Genomic DNA, 23164 nt, shown 5'->3' with positions numbered 1-23164 from the left:
TTCTGTTTACCTTCTTTCAAAATCCCTATTCGTGTTTATTTAACTATCCATACCAAAACCCTCTCCATAACCATCTTTTCTGTTTTCTTTCATCTAAAAAATCCCCATATGACCTAGGGAGTGAGGATGAAAGATGAATGGAGAGGGTGAATGAGAATGAATAAACTTAAAGTGTTTTATATACATATTCAAAACAAAACAATAAAACTAGCTGAAGTTGTTTTAAGAAGAAAAGATAAGAAGTCTGATCAAGGAGTGAAGGAGATGGCTACACTGTCCATGTGAATGGAAATGTTACAAGAACTCTCTCTTGCATAACTAATGTATGCTAATAAAAAATCCTTAAAAGATAGACAATTATCTATTGAGGGGGCTCTATCTTCTATTAATTTATTTCTGTTGTTTTGATCTCTGCTCTGAAAGAATATCTTAACTTCATTTTCTAGATCACTAATTCAGTCTTCAACACTGTTCATGGAATTGTTTCTTAACCCTGTACATGATTTTTGAGATTATGGCTTTAATGTGTAAGAACTTTCTCCTGAGTTCTAGTTACTGCATTTTATGGCAGGATTCTTATCTCACAAGTGTAATAGTCTTTAATCTCGCACAGCTGCTAGCATGTTTCATTTTTAATATGTTTTACTTCTGACATTCTCTGCTATTGGGTTCCACTATTTCACTTGTCGTGATGTTTCTTTTCCTTGCAATTGCCTTTCTTCAAAGTTCTTCTGACCTTCTATGATAGGTTCATAGCTATAAAATGAAAGACTAGAGTAGCTATTGTAAGTAACTTGGTATCCTGTTGTTATATGGGCCAGTTTCCACTGAAGCTTTCCTCCTGGCATAGCGGGCTGCTGCATCTGGCTCTGTGTGAGAAGTAGAGTCAAATCCCAATAGACAGGCTCTCTTCCATGAGAGCCAGTACATCACTGGTCATTCCCACACCTGCTGAACAGGCTTTCCCTTGGATATGGAATAATTTCACCTCCCTTGTGAATGATGACTTTCATCTCCACCAGCCTCACCCACTTGGAAGTGCAGAGTTACCTCAGACGCTGATCTCGATCTCTCTTTAGATACAATTTGAGTCTTTGTTAAAAAATATTCGTATTTTAATTATGCAATAGTTTTTGTTTGTTTAACTAAATGTGATTCTTTTCTTGAGAAAGGGATCAAAGCATTTTTTAATCAACTGGTTCCAAGTCTTTTTGACAATATCACCTTCAAGGGATGTGCACCACATTAATGACGGAAGTATAGAGGATTCCTTCACCACAGGGAGAAGGGTCAGCTTGCTCTCCATGCTGTTTCTCTTCCTGTGAATTCATAGCTACTGTTATATCTGTCACATTATGCTGTACCTACTATAAAATCCATTCCAACACACATCTCTTGTGCATAATTGCAAGTCCTTTAAGCAAAGATGAAGTGTCTTACAGCCCAGTTTCCTCATCACCCTGGTCCAGTTCCTGGCACATACTCAACAAGATACATTTTTAAAGCCCTAACATTTATTAAGCATCTTCTACAAGTTAAATTGTGAATGTTTTATGTATTCCATGCATTATGTGATTTATGTCATTAAACTCTCACAGAAACCTAGATACTATCAGTTATTGTACAGAGGAGGAAATGAATGAATGAATATTAAACCAATAAATGTATGTATTATATTGTGCACAGAAAATATACATAGTATATAGGTATAACTGCATGTACAATAGAAAGAGTAGGAATGATCTACAAAGCCAGAGTACAAGCCATTCTTCTAAGACTTAATAGATGGGTGGTGCTCTTAGGCAAGTCACTCCCTTGCTTTGAGTTTCAGTTCACTGCTCTGGAAAAGAGGATTATAACAAATTGGGGGGAAATACTAAAATTAGTGACAATTTATGAAGATTTTATATAGTCTCTACATTTTATTTTAGCAATTAAATAAATAACAAGTATCATAAATAATTTTTAGCAAGTATCATCAATAACAATAACATATAGCATTCTGAGTGAGACTGCATATTTTATTTTGGACAACAAACAAAAACAAATTATCCATTTTTCCAGTGATACATCTTCATCAATGTACCCAAAAATGTATTATCAGTTGTAGCTCCTCACTATTTTACCAGTCAGGTTCAGTGTATGTAATTATTTAGCACTCAGCAGTACCCGCTGACCCAAAAGCATTGTTTTTCTTCAAGAATTTTAAGTTTTCCAGTGAGAAATATATTTCCTAGTAGAAGTTAAGTAAAGACTACTTTTTTGAAAATCAAGAAATACAGCTTGTTATAAAAGAAGCTTCAAAGCCTAGACCTATATTTAATCCTACAACCTAATAACCTTGGCATGTAATAACTTTTGATGTATGACTTATTTCTTCTTCCTGGTTTTCTCTCACCTGAAAAATAACCACCACACCTAGAAGACAATAGAACATTGTTCTCTGGAGTTGTTTCTTTTCAAACCTTGGCTTTGCAGCCTGGAAAATGGGAGTAAAACATGTTTGAAGTATAAAGGGTGGTGTCTGGCACATCCTAAGTGAAATGGAATATTAGAGACTTTCATTATTGTTATTTCCATTATAGATTATCAGAACCCCAAGAAGAGAATTACAAGATGTAACATCAGGCTGATGAATGTTATCAGTTATCAAAACTGGTTTGGACCCAGTTTTGAATGCCTATGTTAACACATGGTTTCTACCTTCCAAAATATTTGAAATGTAAAAATTCACCAACCACTTGTTTGTGGATCACATTATAATTCCCATTTTGCAAAACTGTCTGCCAAGCAGGTTACAAAGGTCAGTGAAGCAGAGAGATGATCAGGGAAAAGATCTCTGTTTTCTCTCATGAGTTGGACAGAAATGTTTCTCTACAATAACAATAAAGAAAGAAAAGAGAAGAAGGCCAAGGTAACAAGAAATGGCCTCAGTCTCAGGGAGAGAATGAAATAGGGCCAGTGACCCAGGAGCGTAAGTCTGAGCTCATGGAAGCAACATCATAGGCTCTAGTGCACAACTACTAGCAGACCTGCAGGCCCATGCTCCTAGGTGTCTGTCTTTGAAAGAAAAAAAGAATCTGGATTTGTATGCAAAAGGCCCCAGTTTATTTTTCTTTCCTTTTTCTTATGAGAGTAAAACCAATGACTTCTGCACAGCTGAATCTGACCCTAAGACACATGACATTTGCTGTGAATTCCTGGCATATCAAGCTTCTCTCAAAGATTAAAACAATGCTCTCTCATTCTAAATCAACAAGAAGTATGCACATGTCTCTGTAGCTGTTTCTTACATGGGACAATGATGCCACTGACAGACCTTGTGTTGGCTGCCCCTTGACTTTGTTTCCTAGTGAATAATTTTGGAGAGGAGCAGCTGCATTTCTCACATACAAACCACAAATGCTGAAAATCAAGCATTGCTCCTGATTTGGCAAGCCAAAGCACTTTTAGAACCAGGAAACTGAACCTATTTAGAAGGTCTAATTCAATTTTCCAAACCCCTGCCAATTCTTTTAAGCACTGGTGAGACTTGGACAACCTTCTTCCTAAAACAAAGAATACTATTGTATCCTTTTCAGGTAGAGAAACAGGGAGGGTTTTTGTCTCCTCCCATAATAGTATGTTCTTTCAGCAATGGAGTTACAGGAACACCATCCTTTATATGGCCCTGTTAACAGGATAGGTGAAGAGACCTTACTGCAGGCTATTGAGGATTGAGACTGACGTGCAAGAACTTTTCACTCAACCTTAAATTAAACTCCAGTATGCTGTCAAAGGAAGAAAGCTTTCCATCATCTACACCAAATACCTTAACTTTAAGATATCAGAAAAGAGTTTCAGCTTCATTGCTCATATAATATGTAGAATATCTTGTTTTTTAATGTCATTCTGTTGCTCTTCACTCATCCAAGGTATGTTAATGTATACATTGTTAATCCATGAGTTGACAAACAGGAAGAACTCTTAAAGAACCATCACATCTAGTGAATATAGATGTGAACTATGAAACTGAATACCACAGTTCTCCTCAAAAATGGATGACCACTAGACAAGGACTTCATGATGAAGCCCTGGGAGCAAAGCCTGGTTATAAGAATGATTAAGAGATGAATGCCATACATAATTGATTGTGTCATCTTTTGCTTTTAACTGGGAAGTCTTGAATCATGTGTTACTGGAAGAACTTCAGTGGAAACCTTGCTCTTAGTCATATACAGATCATCTCATGAAGCAATACCTTCTGTTGTAGCACATGGTTTGAATCTCAGAAGGCACAATCTAAACAAGCATCTTTATAAGCATTTCATAAATAGTTTCGTTCAAAGTCACATGTTATATTGGAAACAGCTGAAGAAAAAATGGCAGTTACAGTCATCTTGGGCTAGGTCATCCCATTCTGAATGTCCCTGGACTTCTACACTCACCAAATATATTCTTTATTCGGTCGTGTCACTCATTTAACAAGCATATACTGAAGAGCTACCATATGTCCAGCATTAGAAACAAAGTGACACTCTCAGAAAGGCAAAACATGAAATCAACATTCAATTGCACATGCATCATTGTACAAATATTAATTAGGACCAGAGGTTTGGCTCAGTGGTAAAGGGCTTACTACACATGCTTGAGTTCCTGGGTTTGAGTCCCAGCACTCCAAAAATAAAAATGTTTTATAAGTACCTATTATGTTATCAGCATTTTTGCTCAGGGATATTAATAGTCATAAAATATATCTTCATCTCAGATAATAGAGGAGATGTATTGGAGAATAATAAGAGGAACATAAAAAGTATGGGGAATATTCAGAGAAATGTTAAAGTTCTCTGGAGGGTAAGGAAAGCTTCCCAGATCAGGCAATGTCAATAGAACCTAGTGACTATCTACACATACATTCAACACACCAATCAATAAAATATACCACCTTTCCCTACTGCAAATCTCATACCCACATGAAGTTTCTGGCTGAGATATATTAGCAACCAGAAACTATAAACCTCAAGAAAAACAGAGCAAATCATACCAGCTTGCCATACCAGTTGGGTTTTATATATAACCTCCATATTTTCAAGGGTCTTACCAATATTAAATGTCAGAAGGAGGGTAAACAGGAAGCTAAAAAAAGACTAGAACACAACAGTGATATACGAAATATATAGGTGGCCAGACAGATGCCTGAGAAAACAGTAAAGGGAAAAGAGCCTGGAGAAAGTAAATAGGTGTTCTGAGAAAAGAGCTTTTGGAGGTGGGATACTGCTATAAGCCAGTCAGACTGAATTTTACGTTTAGAACACTTTGCTTTGTGTTCAGTTAATATTGTAAAGAAGAAAAAGACAAGGTGACCAGAGCCCTTTCCCTTCTTGGAAGAGACTGCAAAAAGGCACAGGAAATTAAGGTTAATTTCCTGATTTTCCCATCCTCATTCTCTCTTCTGAAGAGCTTGCTATTACTTTTGAAGATGAGTAAGTTTTTCCTTCCAGGGTGTCATGCAAGGGAATATTAGAGGAGATAAATCTAAAAGAGGAAGCTCATGACCCCAACATGCTATCAAGCTTGAATTATCAAAAAGGAAGAAATTTTAGCACAGACTTATTTAAGTACCAGTGAAATTCTCATCCCCTGCAATTAATTGCTTCAGAGGTCAATTTCTAAGTAAGTGGAAGTAATCTGCTATTAGAACAACATACCAATATGTTAATTAAAATCTACTTGATATTCTTTGTAAAAACTCAATTAATTGTTTGACACAGAGCAGAATGCATAATGGATTGAACAAATGAGTTGTCTCATTTGCTACTGATGTTATCCATAACCTCACAAATTAGTAACCTTTTTGGATGTGCTATCATTTAGAATGTAGGGGGAAAGTGAAAATGAAACCAACAAATATTAACAGAAACAGCTGGCTAGACTTAATTTTAAATGGAAGACATATACTTAGAGTGTGTTTGATATGTATTTTATACATTTATATGCCTATCTGGTATGGTTCTATTTTCTACTTGTAAAAATATATTTTTTATAAAAGGCAACAATATTTAGTTTTAAATTTTTATTATCTTTTTTTTTGGCTGGTCATAGGGCTTGAACTCTGGACCTACATACTGTCCCTCAGCTCTTCAGCTCAAGGCTAGCACTCTACTACTTGAGCCACAGCACCACTTCTGGTTTCTGATGGTTTATGGGAGATAAGAGTCTCCTAGACGTTCCTGCCTGGGCTGGCTTTGAACCACAATCCTCAGATCTCAGCCTCCTGAGTAGCCAGGGTTACAGGCATGAGCCACTAGCTAATTTTTTATTATATTTAAGCATTTGTACAAAGGCATTTCACTTCAATATGTCAATTTATGAGTACAATGTATCTTGATCAATGTCATTTTTTCCCATCATTCTCCCCCTTCTCTCCCAACCTCACTCATCCCTTCAATTTTCCTGGTTACATTTTCACATGTGTATTCTGAATACTTTGACTGTATTTGTACCCTTCCAAGGCAGTATCTGGTAGTCGTATGTTTGGGACATGCTGATGTCTCACCGCCTGAAGTTATGGACCGACAAACTATACCCCTAAAAACCCATTTCCCATGATTCTATGACTATTTGCTTAAGAACTTATGGTAAACAAATCTTGAAATGACTCAAGATAACTATTAATATTGGACACTCTTTAGAACTGTTACTTTGAAATTGATGACACACTATATTTTTTCTTTAAAGTAGAGTAGCTTTCATAAATAACAATTTTCAAGCTGCTCACAGCATGATAAAAATGTGTATTCTTGCTTACATCCTCTTTTAAATCATGTTCAAATTAGGATCACGTATGTAGAGCTTTCTTGTTTTCCTTTTTTCTTCAATTAACACAATAGGACTGAGTTAGGATAACCTTTCTGTTCAAGATCTCAGGTTCCATTTACTCTCCCTCTATATGTATTAAAAGCCCAGAGAGCACTAATCACTGAGCAAAGTCTGCTGAACAACATTACTGCTGCAGCAAATAAGACACACCTATTATAACTACAGAGCAGACAGCATTTGGGGGAAAACCACACACACACACACACACACACACACACACACACACACACACACATACACACACATACACACACACAGACTGCACTAGGTATTATTTAAATATAACATTAAATATCCAAATTGCTTACCAAATACTTGCTTCATAACTTTCTTCCTCTAAGTTTCTGCATAAGTCTAAATGTGCATATTTTATTTCATTTAAGTTAATGATTGATACTAAATTTTAATTTTTAAATTGAGAGCTTTACTTCTAACTCAGGATTGCTGACTTTTCATAGAAAAAGATAGATCTGCTTCTCTTTGCTTGTAATTTTCAACTAACAGTTCTTGCCTGCCTGCTTGCATCTCTGGGTGTGTTTTCTTTTGTGGGGAGTGATTACTATGTTGTGTTGGTATTTTAAGTCTCTAGATTGCTAGATGGAGAAAGAGATGAGGGAGGATGGCAGCAGGAGCTTCTGCCATCCTAACAAGATTATCCGTCTTCTCACCAGACATACCCACAAGTTAGGAATGCCAGAAAAGAGCTTAGCTGCAGCTGACAGAGTTAATAATACATTACAGAAACTCCTATTGCCTTAAAGCATGACCTTATCCGCATCTGAAGGGGTCCCAGATACTTCTTGACAGGCAATTCTATATGTACATCAGTTGTCTGACAAAAGGAATTAAATACCTATTACAAGAAAATTCATTATTGAGTAAATAGCTTACCATAGCCTATCCATTGCATTTAAGCCAGACTCTTGTTTTGTTTCTTCTCCTTCTTCAAATGTTTGAACCAACTGTGTGCTTAACCAAATTATACACAGAATAAGTAGAAGAAAAAATACCAATGTGTAAGCATACAGTTAAAGTACTAAGCTGGTTAAGTGATTTTCTAAATGAGAAAGTGAAAATGAATCTTCAATATTGTTTATTATTTTAAGTATCTATAATAATTTTGCTCTTGGGGCTGGGAAGGTGGCTCAGTGGTAGAATGCTTGTCTTGCATGCATAAGGCCCTGAGTTCGATTCCTCAGCACCACATAAGCAGAAAAAGCCAGAAGTGGTGCTGTGGCTCACATGGTAGAGTGCTAGCCTTGAGCCAAAGAGTTGAGGCCCAGGGTACCCAGGCCCAGAGTTCAGGCCCCATGACTGACAAAATAATAATAATAATAATAATAATAATAATAATAATAATAATTTTGCCCTTAAAGTACTACATACACATGTATTTAAGCTTGTTATAAAATGAGCACTAAAATTGAAACATACATGGAAGTCAGAAATGTGACCTCCAAAGCAAAGAAACTCTAAATACTATTAGATACTTTGCCCTATGTATCATTAGCTAAGTCATATATACTTTTCTGTTCTATTGAAGATCATCTGAAGTAAACAGCTCTAAATGCTGTGAAACACACTAAACACACTAAAACTACTAAGTACACGGAATCAACTAACAGTACTCTTCTGTACAGTTTCTCAAAAGCATACAAATCCTGTAACTTTGTGACAGTCATGGTGTCAGTAGTGTTCTACTTTTACCTTAATTTGGCTGATTCAATAAACTGAAAAATAGTACCAATCAAGGAAAATTAATTTATTTTCTTAAAGTTAGTATTTCCCAAAATTCAGAGCTTTCTAATGTTTGTGAATTTAAATGAACAATGGTAATAATGGATGTTCCAGTATTTATAACATTGATCCAAATTCATGAAGATAGGGAAACAAAAGGTAAATGTAGTGTTATACGACATAAGAAACTTCTACAAGTAGCCAGAGCACATCAGCACATAAGTAAGGTATCTGTGCCATACATATCTGAAAGAATGATTCTAGACTAGAAATATTCTATACTCTGAGTTTGTTTCTGAGATGTTAGAAAAAATGATGATTACTAGAGATCAACATGAGTTTCCAAAGAGAAAATACCACACTAATGTCATATGCTTCTTTTATTTGAATGTAGACCCAAAGAAAATTCATAAACCATCTATTGGCCTTCTATCCTAAGGTACAGTAAAATCATCCAGAAAGATCTAAGTACTACTATCTTGAAATTTAGCCTCAATTTCTTTTAACAGAATCTCTTTTAACAGAACAGTGTGGTATGTCCATCTGACAATACTAGCAGTTCTTAAGCCAGCATTCTTGAAGCCATGAACCCCAGGCATGAGAATACAATTCGATTTAAGGAATATTATTCACAAGGTACAGGGGGCATTCTTGATGAAGAGAGGAAAAAATGAATAATTAATATGATGTGGGTTAGAAATGTAGGTTAGGTATACTCATAGATGATGAATAACTAGACTCATTGAGTATATTGAGTGTCAATCTGTCAAACTGGAGGTCATGCCTTGGCTGAACCCTAGATGAAGCATTGTTGCTGTCATGCAGAGGCTCTCTTGGAATGTATTCTCTAGTGATATGCTGTAAGACTCTCCCCTTGTTTCTGTCACATTGAATATCTTAACAAATATATCTACAACAGAAATGGCTGATTGTGTCTGATTCAATTTTTTAAACAGCTCATATAACTGGTGGCATTGGTGGCTCACGTCTGTAATCCTAGCTACTTGGGTGGCTGAGACCTGAGGATTTTGATTCAAAGCCAGCCCAGGCAAGAAAGTCCATGAGACTCTTATTTTCAAATAACCACTAAAAAGCCAGAAGTTAGACTGTGGCTCAAGTGGTAAGAGTACTAACCTTGAGCAAAAAAGGATCAGAAACAGTATGTAGGCCCTGAGTTCAAGCCCCAAGACTTACAGAAAGAAAAAAAAAACAGATAACTTGGAATTAAAAACCTTTAATTCTGTAATTGAAAATAAGATGATGATCAATGGGAAGAAATAAGTACTATTTTCAAACTTAACAAACTAGTTTAAATGCAAGAGTGTAGTACTACAAAATAAATTGTTGGCTGGGTATGTGGGATTCATGTCTATAATCCCAGCTAGTTGGGAGGTACAGATAGGGAAAATTTACAAGACTAGGAGGATTTAGTCTAACCCAACCTTGGTCAAAAGTTACCAAAGCCCCTTCTGAACTATAGCTAAGTGTGGTAACACACACCTGTGATCCCACCTATATAAAAAGGTATAAACAGGTGCATCATAGTCAGAGGCTGGCCCTGGGCAAAAACATGAGGTCTTATTTAAAATATAACTAAAGCAAAAAAGGGTTAGAGGTGAGCCTCAAATGGTAGAGTGTCTGCCTAGCAAGCACAAGGAATTCAAAACCAGTACTGTGGAAAAAAATTAAAATAATAGTTTTCAGAGTAGAATTAGTACTAAAAAATGTATCAATAAATATAAATGTGAGAAAATTAATCTGATTGAGAGGGTTTTTTTGGGGGAGGGGAGTAGGTCCAGTCATGGGGCCTGAACTCTGGGCCTGGGCGCTGTCCCTCAGCTCTTCAGCTCAGGGCTAGCGCTCTACCACTTGAACCACAGTGCCACTTCTGGCTTTTTTCTTTTTGCTTATGTGGTGCTGAGGAATCAAACCCAGGGCCTCAAGCATACAAGGCAAGCGCTCTACCACTGAGCTACCTTCCCAGCCCCTGATTGAGAGTTTTAACTCTAAATGCAGTGAAGAAAAAGTAAGTGATCAAGGCCTGTAAACATTTGTGCAGACTGAGGCTGTAGATAACAAAGCCAGAACAGTCTGTGCTTGTCAGTGTGACTGAAGCTGGAAGTTTGCATAGGATCCTTGCCAGGGAACAGAGGGAAAGGAAGGCATAGGAACCTAGAAGTTTCATAGCAACAGCTTACACCAGTGAAGTTCCAAGGCTAATACATAGATTTTTAAGCTCCCCTATAGAGGATGAACACCCAAGCAGGGTCTGAGGTAAGGGAAAAGAAACTGGTGGTAAAAGTTGAAAAAAGGATCCTAATTCCATTGATCTATTTCTCCATAGTAGAGAAAGGCAATTGATTAGAGAGTAGAATCTGGCCTAGATAGTGATTAATGTTCCAAGTATAAAATTCATTTCTCTCTCTACACATGAGAATACTAAATATGGTACACAGTAATCAGATCAACAAAGACAAACAGAACAATATATGCTGATGCCTGGTTGTCATCTGAATACCAAATAACTCTGAGCTCCTCTGTAATCAGTGTGAGTTATGAACCTTACAAACAGGTACAATTCACAATAGCCAAATAGGGACTCAACCTAGATGCTCATCAGAAGATGAATGAATAAAGAAAATACAGAATATATACTGTGTTGTAACCATGATAAGATACCTGGGAAAAACTATTTGAAGGAGGAAGGTGTGATTTTGGAGGGTTCAGTTCATAATCTGCAGCCTCCATTATTTTGAGCTTGAGATGAAGCAAGACAGCAAATCAAGTGGATCATGAGGAATAGAGAGTGACTCCTCTCATGGCAGCCAGGAAGAAGAAAGAGGACACTGCAGGCAAGATACAACCCCCAAGGGCACTTACAAATGGACACACTTCTCCAACTAGGTCCCACTTCCTAAGTTTCCATCATCTTCCAATAGTCCATCAAATTATGAACTCATGAAAGGATTCATCCATTATGAGTTTGGAGTTCTAAATGACAGACTCACTTTCCCAAAACACTATGTCTGAACAGTGCTTCACTGTAGACTAAGTCTTCAATACAAAGATGTTTGGGGGATATTGCAGATCACAAGTACAACATATACACACAGCAGTTTTGGTCAGTCATAAATAGGAATGAAAGTCTGTCATTCACAGGAAAATGTGTTGAACTAGAAGACATCATTAAGTGAAGTAAGCTTAAGTTAAATGAAATATTTTCTCTCATATGTGGAAACTAAGAAAGATGACAAAGAGGCCAGGCGCCTGTAATTCTAGCTACTCAGGAGGCTGAGATCTGAGGTTCAAGGTTCAAAGTCAGCCCAGTCAGGAAAGTCTATGAGACGCTTATCTCCAATAAGCAACGCAAAAGAAGCCAGAAGTGGCGCTGTGGCTCAAATGGTAGAGCCCCAGCCTTGAGCATAGAAAGGCTCAGGAACAAGGCCCAGTCCCTGAGTTTAAGCCCCAGGACTGGCAAAAAAATAAAAAAGAAAGAAAGAAAAAGGAAAAAAAAGTTGAAGGATCCTGGAAGAAGTAAGAGAAGGGAACAGTGGACATACATGATATATGCATCTATAAAATTATTGCAATGGAGAGCTGGGAAGGTGGCTCAGTGGTAGAGCACTTGCCTTGCATGCCTGAGGCCCTGGGTTCGATTCCTCAGCACCACATAAGCAAAAAGAAAAAAGCTGGAAGTGGCGCTGTGGCTCAAGTTGTAGAGCACTAGCCTTGAGCTGAATTACTGAGGGACAGCGCCCAGGCCCAGAGTTCAGGCCCCACGACCGGACCCAAAAAAAAAAAAAAAAAAGTGTCAATAATAAAATCACAACCCTAAGAACCATATGAACTCTAAAAAATTAACTCAGGTAAGTTAAGGAATAGGTTCAATCTTCCAGAAGTTCTTCAAATATTTGTTCAGGAATTAACAGAGCACTGTTGATTTGATAGTCCTCAATTGGAAATCTGAATGATGACAGACAGAAAAGGGAGAAATAATGAGAAGGAATAGGGAAGAAAATAGAGTAGAGATTAGTCTCTCCAATTTAATGGTTTGTTTCATAACGGATCATAGGCTTCAAGTGGAGTGGGGGTAAGAATCATTGAGCTGCTTGTTCAAAGTTCAGAACTGTGGATCTTGCCACACAACTTAGTGATTAGAATAGGCATTTTAATAGCCATTAGAAAGGAATTGTAATGCAGGGGATCTGGGAGTCACATTCCATGAAACTCTTTTCAGAAAGGAGGTCACCAGGTAAGCTGTATTCCCCAGGAGACTTCAATCAGGATCCTGCAATCAGGATCTCATTTTACCTGAGCCATTCGTTTGCCCTTACTGGTTTGGCACTCTACCAGCAGTCACTGCTGTAGTTCTTGGGACACAAATGTCCTTCTGAACTGTTCCTGGTGCAAGAGGAGGAATTCAGCTGGGACAACTATGATATAAAGCAAAATCACGAGCCTACAGAGGATCTCCCACTGAAATAAGAGTGGAACTGTGACTGTGCACACAATCTCCCTCATATGTTAACATCATGTACTTCTAAAACCAAATTCCTCCTTCTCAACTCTCAGCCTAAGTGTGATGCTTTATTTGTGCAGAGGATGTTCTGCCTTAGAGACTATTCCCGGCAGTCCTGCGTTCCATGTCTAATTCCAACATGGAACCAGGATAGACAGACACCTGATAAAGAGAGAGAATGGTCGTGGTACCAAATTTCACAGAAATCAGGAATAGTAATAATGAAGGGGCATTTAGCAAATACGCTTTGTTTCTCTCTGTCAGCTCACATCACATGTACAACAGGCCGAGGCCCACTTGATAACCCTGATTTGGATTCCCATAATTACATATTTGGAATTGCTGCTGCAAATTATATGTTTGTATAAGGTCAGCAGCAGGCAGGATGAGGATGAGGGGAGAAAGAGGCATACAAAGCAGAAAGTATAAGGCAAGTCTCACTGTCAGATCACACAAGTATGTCAAAAGCATCTCACCAGCCTCACAATATGTTAGTGAAATGAGCTCCCTTCCCATAGCTTAGTCCACTTTTTCCCTTCTCCACAGCTTAGCATGCTCCCTTCCTAGGCCCATGTAGTAAACGCAGTAAATAATAAATTTCCAGCCCCCTTTACCTTGGGATGGCACTTCTCTGGGGCAGCTATCACCATATAAGGCAATATGAGCCCCTTAGAATGACCTTCAGGTCTGGGAAGTTGCAGGACCCCTTATTTATTATTTGGACAGCAGCCATAAATCCTAGTCCACCATGATGAAGTCCCTGGCCCACACATCCACACCAGGGTCTCCACCTCTTAGCTCCTTATAGCCCTTCCAAAACCTCCTAAGTCACATAGGTCACCTCAGACAATAGCAGGTGCTTCTGCTTCTTCTCACTTCTCTCTTGTGAGAAGGAGTCTTGTCAGCCCCCTTTCGTGGCAATAAACCTTTCTTTGTTCTCTGCACCTGGATATCTGCGTGGTTCTCTGGCAAAATCTAATAATCTTTTATTTAATCTTTCACAATGAATGGGCCCCACTGAGCAAATCTTAGATTTCCTATAAAGGTGTGATAGGGAAAGGTTGAGAAAAGAAAGACCTAAACAAGTGTCTTCCATGAAGTCTTTGTGGGAGAGATGCATCTCATCAATGTAATCCCAGGAAAGCAAAGTTTGGGCCATTTAATAGGCCAATTACAAATCTGTGTGTGTGTGTGTGTGTGTGTGTGTGTGTGTGTGTGTGTGTGTGTGTGTGGTGTGTGTGTGTGTGTGTGTGTATACATGGATATGCCATGTGTGACTCTTTATAAAACACCACGTTCTTTTCACAATACTGTCACTCATCTTCACAATGCTGAGGATCTGTGTTATCACTTCTATTATACAGACAAGAAAATTGAAAATTAGACAGTCCAAGTGACTGGTCACCAAGCAGCTAAGTGAATCAGAACTAGACATTAGACCTTGAACTGAATCCCAGGCTCTTATATAAGAATTACATTGGAATAGCCATTACAGTAAAACGCTTGTGGCCATCTACCAAAGATATTATTGAGAAAGACCTCAAAACTGTAGCCTCTTAGGCACATTGTCAAACTCATGCAGCAGGAAAGGTTCACAGTGTGCTAAGATATTCTTCAGCGCCTAAGGCCACCAGCCTGGCAAATCAAGAGTCCAACTCTGCATGCAACTAGTAATTGTCCACAGGTCCCATGATGTAAAAAGGGTCAGGAAGCATTGGGAAAGTAAGACAAAAGTAGAAAAAAAAAAACTCAAATGATGTATAAGCTTACTGCTCCACAAAACAGACAGAATGTCCAATAGACACATGAAGAAATGCTCAAGCTCTCTAGCCATAAAAGAAATGCAAATCAAAACAACATTGAGATTCCACCTCACCCCAGTTACAATGGCTATAATCAAGAAATCTAATAACAACAGATGCTGAAGGGGATGTGGCCAAAAGGGAACCCTACTGCATTGTTGGTGGGAGTGTAAACTTGTTCACCCACTTTGGAAAGCAGTACGGAAGTTCCTCAGAAGACTCCACATAGAGCTCCCTTATTACCCAGCAATCCCACTTTTGGTCATTTACCCAAATGATCACAAACAAGGCCATTCCAAAGCTACCAGCACAACTATGTTTAACACAGCATTTTTCACCATAGCTAAGATATGGAAACCAACCCAGATGCCCCTCAGTAGATGAATGGATCAAGAAAATGTGGTATAGCCGGGCACTGGTGGCTCACGCCTGTAATCCTAGCTACTCAGGAGGCTGAGATCTGAGGATCACGGTTCAAAGCCAGCCCGGGCAGGAAAGTCCGTAAGACTCTCCAATAAACCACCAGAAAACCGGAAGTGGCGCTGTAGCTCAAGTGGTAGAGTGCTCGCCTTGAGCTGAAGAGCTGAGGGACAGCGCCCAGGCCCAGAGTTCAAGCCCCATGACCGACCAAAAAAAAAAAAAAGAAAATGTGGTATATATATATATATAGAGAGAGAGAGAGAGAGACACATATATGTGTGTGTGTGTGTGTGTGTGTCTCTGTGTGTGTGTGTGTGTGTGTGTGTATACATACATACAATGACTATGCCCCCATCAGAAAGAATTACACCGCCCCATTTGTTAGGAAATGGAAAGTCTTGGAAAAAATTATATGAAAGTAGGAAGTTACAGCAAATAATGTATATTTAAAACTATCTCTGGGCCAGTTGCCAGTAGCTCATGCTGTAATCCTAGCTACTCAGGAGGCTGAGATCTGAGGATCCTGGTTCAAAGCCAGCCTGGGCAAGAAGATCCATAAGATTCTTATCTCCAATTAACCACCAAAAGTGGCACTGTAGCTCAAGTGGGTTGAATGAGTGCTTGCTTTGAGCTGAAGAGCTCAGGGACAGCACCTGGGCCCAGAGTTCAAGTCTCATGAACAACAAAAATAAAAATAACTATCTCTGGTCCCCCTAAATTTTTAACTAAATTATAAACCTTGCTGCAACTATTTCTTTTTTAATACCAAAAGGGCCCTGGATATCAAAATAGCAGCTGTTGGAAAGCCAGTTTGTTTGTGTAAACTAGCATTCTCTTTGATAGAAGATAACTATAACCCATTAAGAGGCTTAAGGTAAGAATTAGCTACTCCCGTAAGACTTGACTACAAATAATAATGTACCCAAGTTTCAGACTAAATTCTGCAGTCACATTATGAAACCAATACACAATGGCAAACAGGTACAACAACTTGCCAATCTGTTATATGGGATCAACAGCATTCCAGCTCTATGCCTTTCAGGTGATCCACTATACCTTTGAAAGGCTGAGGCAGTCAGGACACTCTAGAGTATCGGCTATCCTACAGGAGGTGTGCTCAGTTAGCAATCTATCTGAACCAATGACCAAACACAGCAATGATAACAAACTTCAGATGCCAGGCTAATGTTAAATTAGTTAAGTACCTAGTAGGTGTTTTATTTTAAATCATCTATTCATACATGGGAGGTAAGAACTTTTCATTAAACTATGTCAGCTAATTCCATGTGTTTAATTCCAATGAGAGCAGGGCGCTGATGGCTACTTGAGATTGAGATCTGAGGATCACGGTTCAAAGCTAGCCTGGGCAGGACAGTCTGTGAGATGCTTTTCTCCAATTAACCACAGAAAACTGGAAGTGGCGCTGTGGCTCAAGTGGTAGAGTGCTAGCCTTGAGCTGAGGACAGGGCCCAGGCCGAGTTCAAGCCTCACGAGCAACAAAATAAATAAATAATTCCAATGAGATCCATCTTTTAACATTTATGCTCATTTTAAAGTAACATATCTTACCCGTAGAATGTCTTCTGAAGGCATAGAATGCTGTGAAAACTTGTTATTGTACAGAAACAGATCATTGAAGAACGTAGTTTGCAGGGTACACCTTTCGATGTTATGTCAGCTATCCATTAACTAGTATTCCTGACAACATGTGAGCTGACCAACTAAAACTTTAACTGCATGTGTATATTGTGTCATACTGGTGATAATGTATATCATAACAATTTCTAGCAATGGCATTGTATACCATTGGAACAATTTAGTAAGGAGAACATTGGGCTTCATTTTACTACTTGTATGAAAATATTCTCAGTGGCTAATAGAAGACATTAACTTAAGTGTATATGAAGTTATCTGGTATATAAAATTATATTGACAGTGCTTGCAGTGTAGAGGCCTGTGACTGAATCCTTCACGTAGTTTATATTATAGATGGCCTCACGCTACCCAGCCTCTGCTCACTACCCAGGCTACTTGAATACCAAGCTTGAACTAACACACAGTGAAGCTCCCCAAAATACATAACAAAGAATGAATGACTTTTCTAACACCAGTTAATTATTTGTTCTTGATACTTGTATCAATAACTTCCCTGATTTAAGGAAGTTAGTATTGTCTATCTTTAAGTTTTTAATCTTTATTTTAAAAAGTCAGCTTGGTATATACGTACATGCACTGCCAACTGAAGAACATGTCAAATAAAACCCCATATAACTTCACATTTTATTCGTGAAGAAAAAAAATCTAAAGTTTTACCAGCTCCTAAAGCTGATGTTCAACTTTATTCATATTTTTGAACCAATATGAGCTCAGACAAAGCTGTATGTACATCCAAATAAGTGCAAAAGGGAAATGCTTGACAGACCCTAGGCAAATGTCAGCATGTCCAACCTAAGCTGGAGGAACAGTGAAGAATGGCCAGTGACTTTTTCACAAGCCACGGTGGCATAGTCTTTGTTTAAAAATTGCCTTTTAATGACCTCCCAAAATATTTTCGGACATAAAAGTAAAAATAGAAAGCAGTACTTAGCTTTAAAACAGGCTAAAATGTAACCAAAAGTTATATGCAATCACAGAGAAAAATAAAACTTAGCTTTTCCATTGACAGTGTTTACTACTGACAAAGATTTAAGGCTTTCAAGGTCAACTCCATAAGACATGATTCCTCTTTTGCAGAAAATAATGACAGCCTCTTTTAGGATGAGCTAGATCTTCTTAAGCTTCATTGTGACTAAAGAAGCTGGACTTGAGGGTGCAAATGTTCAGGGTTTGGTGGTAAGGAGAATCCTGTGCTGCCACTTCTATTTCTGGGTCTGTCATTGACCTGGTATTACAAGAGCAAATCACCTCATTTTCTCACTGGGTTTTAATATATGCTATGGGTGTCCTTTGGATCTATTTCTATAAATGGAGTAATATGCTGAAGAAACCAAGTAACTCTAGCAAAGAATAAAGAGTTCAAGGTGCAGCAGAAGCACCAAGAATCATTACTGACTCAAAGTCTCTCATGTGTGCTAAAAGCCAGTGATAAGCAACTTAATATTTAATTCCTTGTTTTTGATTTTAAAGAACTTCAACTGCACAATCAACAACTAAACAGCCAAGGAACAAGATACAAAAAAATAGATGACTATATTAGCGTATTCTACGCAGGGAATTCACATGCAAGGTAATTGTGTGATTTGGCACATAAACATACAAAAAAATTGATGGTTAGTGCCAGGATCAAGAGGATGAACTATGATCCAGGAGCAAACTCTAGAAAACTCAGTAATTAAGAAAAATTCCATCTACTGGACTATTTTTAGAATTCAAAATAAACGGAAAACTAAATCCATGACGGCCCAAATACATCACATTTAAAAAGAATCTAAATAAACAAATTCCATCTAGAGCCAGAGACTAAAAAATAAAATAAAATAAAATCAGTAATGCTGATTCTGCCTGCATTTGAAATCTCGATGTGGGATTTTCATCATGGATTTCTCAAAATCATTTTGAGTCGTTTAAATACTACATGAAAAGAATGCCCATCTTTATGATTGACCTTTTGGGGACTGCCTTTTATCTTGCCAGCCCAGGGAAGGAAGCTCCTGGCTCAGCTCACCCCAATCACCCAGGCCTGGGGAGGGGTCAACGGGCTCCTAGGAGCCTGCCTGGCTGCCTGGCTGCGTGCCAGGGTCCCCTCGCAAGGCCTGGGGAGGTGGGTGACAAGGCCTCTGGGGCTTCGGCCCAGCCTACCTCGCTTGTCCTTCGTGCCGTGCTTTTTGGCCAGGGCCAGTTCTCTCTGGATTCGAGTCTCCAGGTACTCTTGTTTCTTCCCCAGCATCTCCTCCGTTTCCCGAAGCCGGGCCAGGGCCTCCTGGGGGCTGAGAGCAGTTCGGCTCTTGGAGGAGCCTCTCCCTTTAAACAACTTGCCCAACTTGCTCATGGCTGTGAAGTTGGGGTGTACGGGGCAGGGGGGGGGCGGGAAGAGGGCGATCCGGAACTCTGCAGGCCACAGGTGAGCAGGGGAGCGAGAGACTTGGTGGCGGGCTCAGACCGAAAAGGAAGCGCTCCTGGGAATCAACAAGTTGGCGGGCACAGGTGACACAGTCCCCTGGGCATTTCCTGGCCGCCTCCCGGCCCCGCCCCTCGGCGCGGCTCCCCGGCCACCCCGCGGGGCGGGCACCCCATGGTCCGCCCGGGGCCAGCCGGCGCCACGCGCCCCTCCGGGAATTCAGGGCGCCGAGAAAAGTTGCCCCAACAGGGCTGTGTCTCCAGTTGCGGCTTGATCCCTACTGGGGAAGCTGTGAGAAGCTCAGAGACAAGCAAACCAATATTCCAGGGGCACTTGGAAGGGTTCTTGCCTACCTGGATATATCCAGGGGTGTGTGTGTGTGTGTGTGTGTGTGTGTGTGTGTGTGTGTGTGTGTGTGTGTGTGTGTGTGTGTGTGTGTGTGTGTGTGTGTGTGTGTGTGTGTGTGTGTGTGTGTGTAGCAAACCAATATGCCTACCTGGATATATCCAGGGTGTGTTTGTGTGTATGTGTGTGTGTGTGTGTGTGTGTGTGTGTGTGTGTGTGTGTGTGAAGCAAACCAATATGCCTACCTGGATATATCCAGGGTGTGTTTGTGTGTATGTGTGTGTGTGTGTGTGTGTGTGTGTGTGAAGCAAACCAATATGCCTACCTGGATATATCCAGGGTGTGTTTGTGTGTGTGTGTGTGTGAAGCAAACCAATATGCCTACCTGGATATATCCAGGGTGTGTTTGTGTGTGTGTGTGTGTGAAGCAAACCAATATGCCTACCTGGATATATCCAGGGTGTGTGTGTGTGTGTGTGTGTGTGGTATTTGTGACTTCCGGGACACTTGCTGGCACATGAAGGAGAGTGGACAAGCAAGGAGCTGCTAGCTCAGTCTGCTTGACTGGTCTGGTCCCTGCCTCAGTATATCTAGGCAGGCTGATGTGTGTGTCTGACTGCCTGTTGCTACCAGTGAGTCTAGATCATCTTTATGTGACTCCAAGGAGATGCTAGCCAATCAGAGCTTCTCAGTGTATGTGGTGGTTGGCTTTACTTCTGTAATTACAAATCTGAAACTTTCTGCATGATTGCCAGGGTAAGAAACAAAAACAAAAAAAAATCTTTAGACTTGGGGGTGTGGCTCAAATGGTGGACTGCCTGCCTAGCAAGTGTAAGGTCCTGAGTCCAAATTTTCATAGGGTGGGGAGGGATAAGAAAATTCAACTGGGTGCTACTCCTGTGTTTGGATCTTTGTCAAATGCCTTTATAGAGACACCTAATTTAACAATGTGGAGAATAATCTTTAAAAAAAAAGAAATTCTTTTGATCATGCTCATTATCTCAGTCCTACTCTTAGAGCAGCAAGCCGACTTTGGTCAGGCAAAAGGACAGCAATACATAATGATTATGAATAATGCCACACAACTGAAAACCTTCCAAAAAGGAGTGACCTGTGCAATTTAGTCTATGGTTCAGTTTACAAAAACTAACATGGTACACTGCACAGCACAGCCCTTTTTGCGCAACATTATAACAGCATCAGAATCTATTTGTGCTCATTACCAGTCCACTGCCAAAGGGGAAAAGAACATCCATTACCATGACAAATTCATCTTGATATCTAAGATCAATAACCCAATTTTATCTGATATTATAACAAATTAGCCAGTTTTATCTAACACTGTACATTCAACATCAAATTTCACTAAAGGATTTGAACATTTTCTAGGAGCTGAGACTCATGAACCATGCATATGAACTTACCATTTCCCAACAGCCACAACCAGCCACTTCCCATCATTTCCTACTGGTGGTTGCTATGGTTTGAATATGAAATGTCCACCCTAGGCTCAGTGTTAGAATTCTTGGTCCCCCAGTGGAGCTATTCAGGGAGGTTTTAGAAACTATAGAACACGGAGGCATGGAGGCAGTAAGTCACCAGGGCTGGTTTTTTAGAGGTGTCTGGTCCTCCCCTGTCACCATCATTGATTCATGGTAGCCATGCTACCAATACTATATTCTACCACAGGCCCAATTGCATGGGGCCCAGCAACCATGGGCCAAGCCCTCTGAAACCATAACTGGAATAATTCTGCCTCCCTTACATTACTTATGTCAAGGCATTTGAGTCACAGCAACAATAAAACTGACTAATATAGCCACCCAAAGCACAAATGGTCTGCAACACATGCTTTGCTCTTCCTTTGTGAATAGTAGCATTTTAAAAAATGATTATTATCTAAAAATTTCATGGATTTATTTGGGGACTTGTTTTCTTAATTGCATTTTATCCTGCTACAGTTCCTCTTGCTGGCAATCGATGTAAACTTTATGGAGTGTGCTCTATGTATAAAGGGCTAGACATGGAATCATCTTTCCTTCTAGGGATAGTAGTTACAGTTGGAATCTTTTGAATGTCCACCGTGTGGCAAGCATGCTGTCTGCATCATCAACAATCTCTACATGAACTCTACAAAATTGGTGTTTTTATTTTTTTTTATTTCAATAGATTTTATTTTTGTGCTGATAAGATTCTGATTAACTAAGTTATAATTACATAAAGACACCTATGTGAAAACATTTCTAGATTACACTTTTCTGGATAAATGATATTTCTATTCTAATTTGACCAACCAAGTATCAATTAGTAACTCTGTCATATTCACACAGGCAGTGAAAATGGAAGATATTTCTATTTTAAAGTCTGTGGTCTTGATGAGCATGATGATACATGCCTGGAATCTTAGCAAAAGAATCATGAGTTCAAGGCCAGCCTAGACTACATAGGGAGACCCTGACTCAGTAAAGGAACCTGGCTCAAACAATCAACAACAAAAACCTTCTTACTAGTTACCCAACCTTGTACACCCTAGGTTGAGAAGAAATTCATTAAATATTTGTTGAATTGAATCATTTGGGGTAAAGGGATTATAATGATGCATTAAATTTAGTAGATCTACAAGTATTACTGAATTTGTGATGGAGTACATTTAACTTGTCCATTATGTTAGAACTGTCTTTTGAAGTTTGGTAATTTACACTTTTTTGAAGGATGGGGCGTACTTTGAACAAGAGAAGTGGAAGTTGAAATAAGTAACTGTGGAACGATTCTTTCATCTATGTATTCATTTATCATATTCTTATTTCTTTTTTTGGGGGGGGGGTCCGGTCTTGGGGCCTGAACTCTGGGCCTGGGCGCTGTCCCTCAGCTCTTCAGCTCAAGGCTAGCGCTCTACCACTTGAGCCACAGTGCCACTTCCAGCTTTTTTCTTTTTGCTTATGTGGTGCTGAAGAAATCAAACCCAGGGCCTCATGCATGCAAAACAAGCGCTCTACCACTGAGCCACCTTCCCAGCCCCTCATATTCTTATTTCTGTCCCCAGCACTGAGGGTAGTAAGAGGGGATATGATTTAGAAGATTGAAATAGTTCTCTATTTCAACAGGACTTAAGCTTTGTGGAGAACTTACAAGTTAAATCAATTATTTCTAAAACAATGGGTTTTTGTAAGTTGAAATTCTAATAAGTTTTAAAAACAAATATGGGAACTCTTAAGAATAAAATTGGGGAACCTAGTCTTATCTTGTGATCAAAGAAGACTAGCCTGAAAAAAATATTAAAGTGCCATTTAAGTTGTAATTTGAACAATAAGTAGAAGTTAACAAAGTCTACAAAAGAAATTTGTGTTTTGATGTGAGAAAGTGCACATTCCTTCCTTTATGCATTTATTTATCATTATCTGAGTAAATTTTATATAGTCAACATGG

At 39.2% G+C, this 23164-nt stretch overlaps 1 protein-coding gene across 1 annotated transcript in view; it reads right to left on the bottom strand.

The window, feature by feature from the left end:
• Positions 1-19517, bottom strand: part of Chmp4c (charged multivesicular body protein 4C) — a 30039-nt gene extending 10522 nt beyond the window's left edge. The window contains exon 1 of the mRNA XM_042680673.1: positions 19135-19517. Coding sequence (XP_042536607.1) covers positions 19135-19324 — 190 coding nt within the window. The 5' untranslated portion in view covers positions 19325-19517. The remainder of the gene's footprint in view (positions 1-19134) is intronic.
• Positions 19518-23164: the final 3647 nt, after the last annotated feature.

Source organism: Dipodomys spectabilis, unplaced genomic scaffold (assembly GCF_019054845.1).
Source record: "Dipodomys spectabilis isolate Male_0828 unplaced genomic scaffold, ASM1905484v1 ptg000063l, whole genome shotgun sequence".
In the NCBI taxonomy this organism is placed as follows: Eukaryota; Metazoa; Chordata; class Mammalia; order Rodentia; family Heteromyidae; genus Dipodomys; species Dipodomys spectabilis.
The sequence above is the reverse complement of the archived record's forward strand: the minus strand, read 5'-3'. Positions and strand labels throughout refer to the sequence as shown.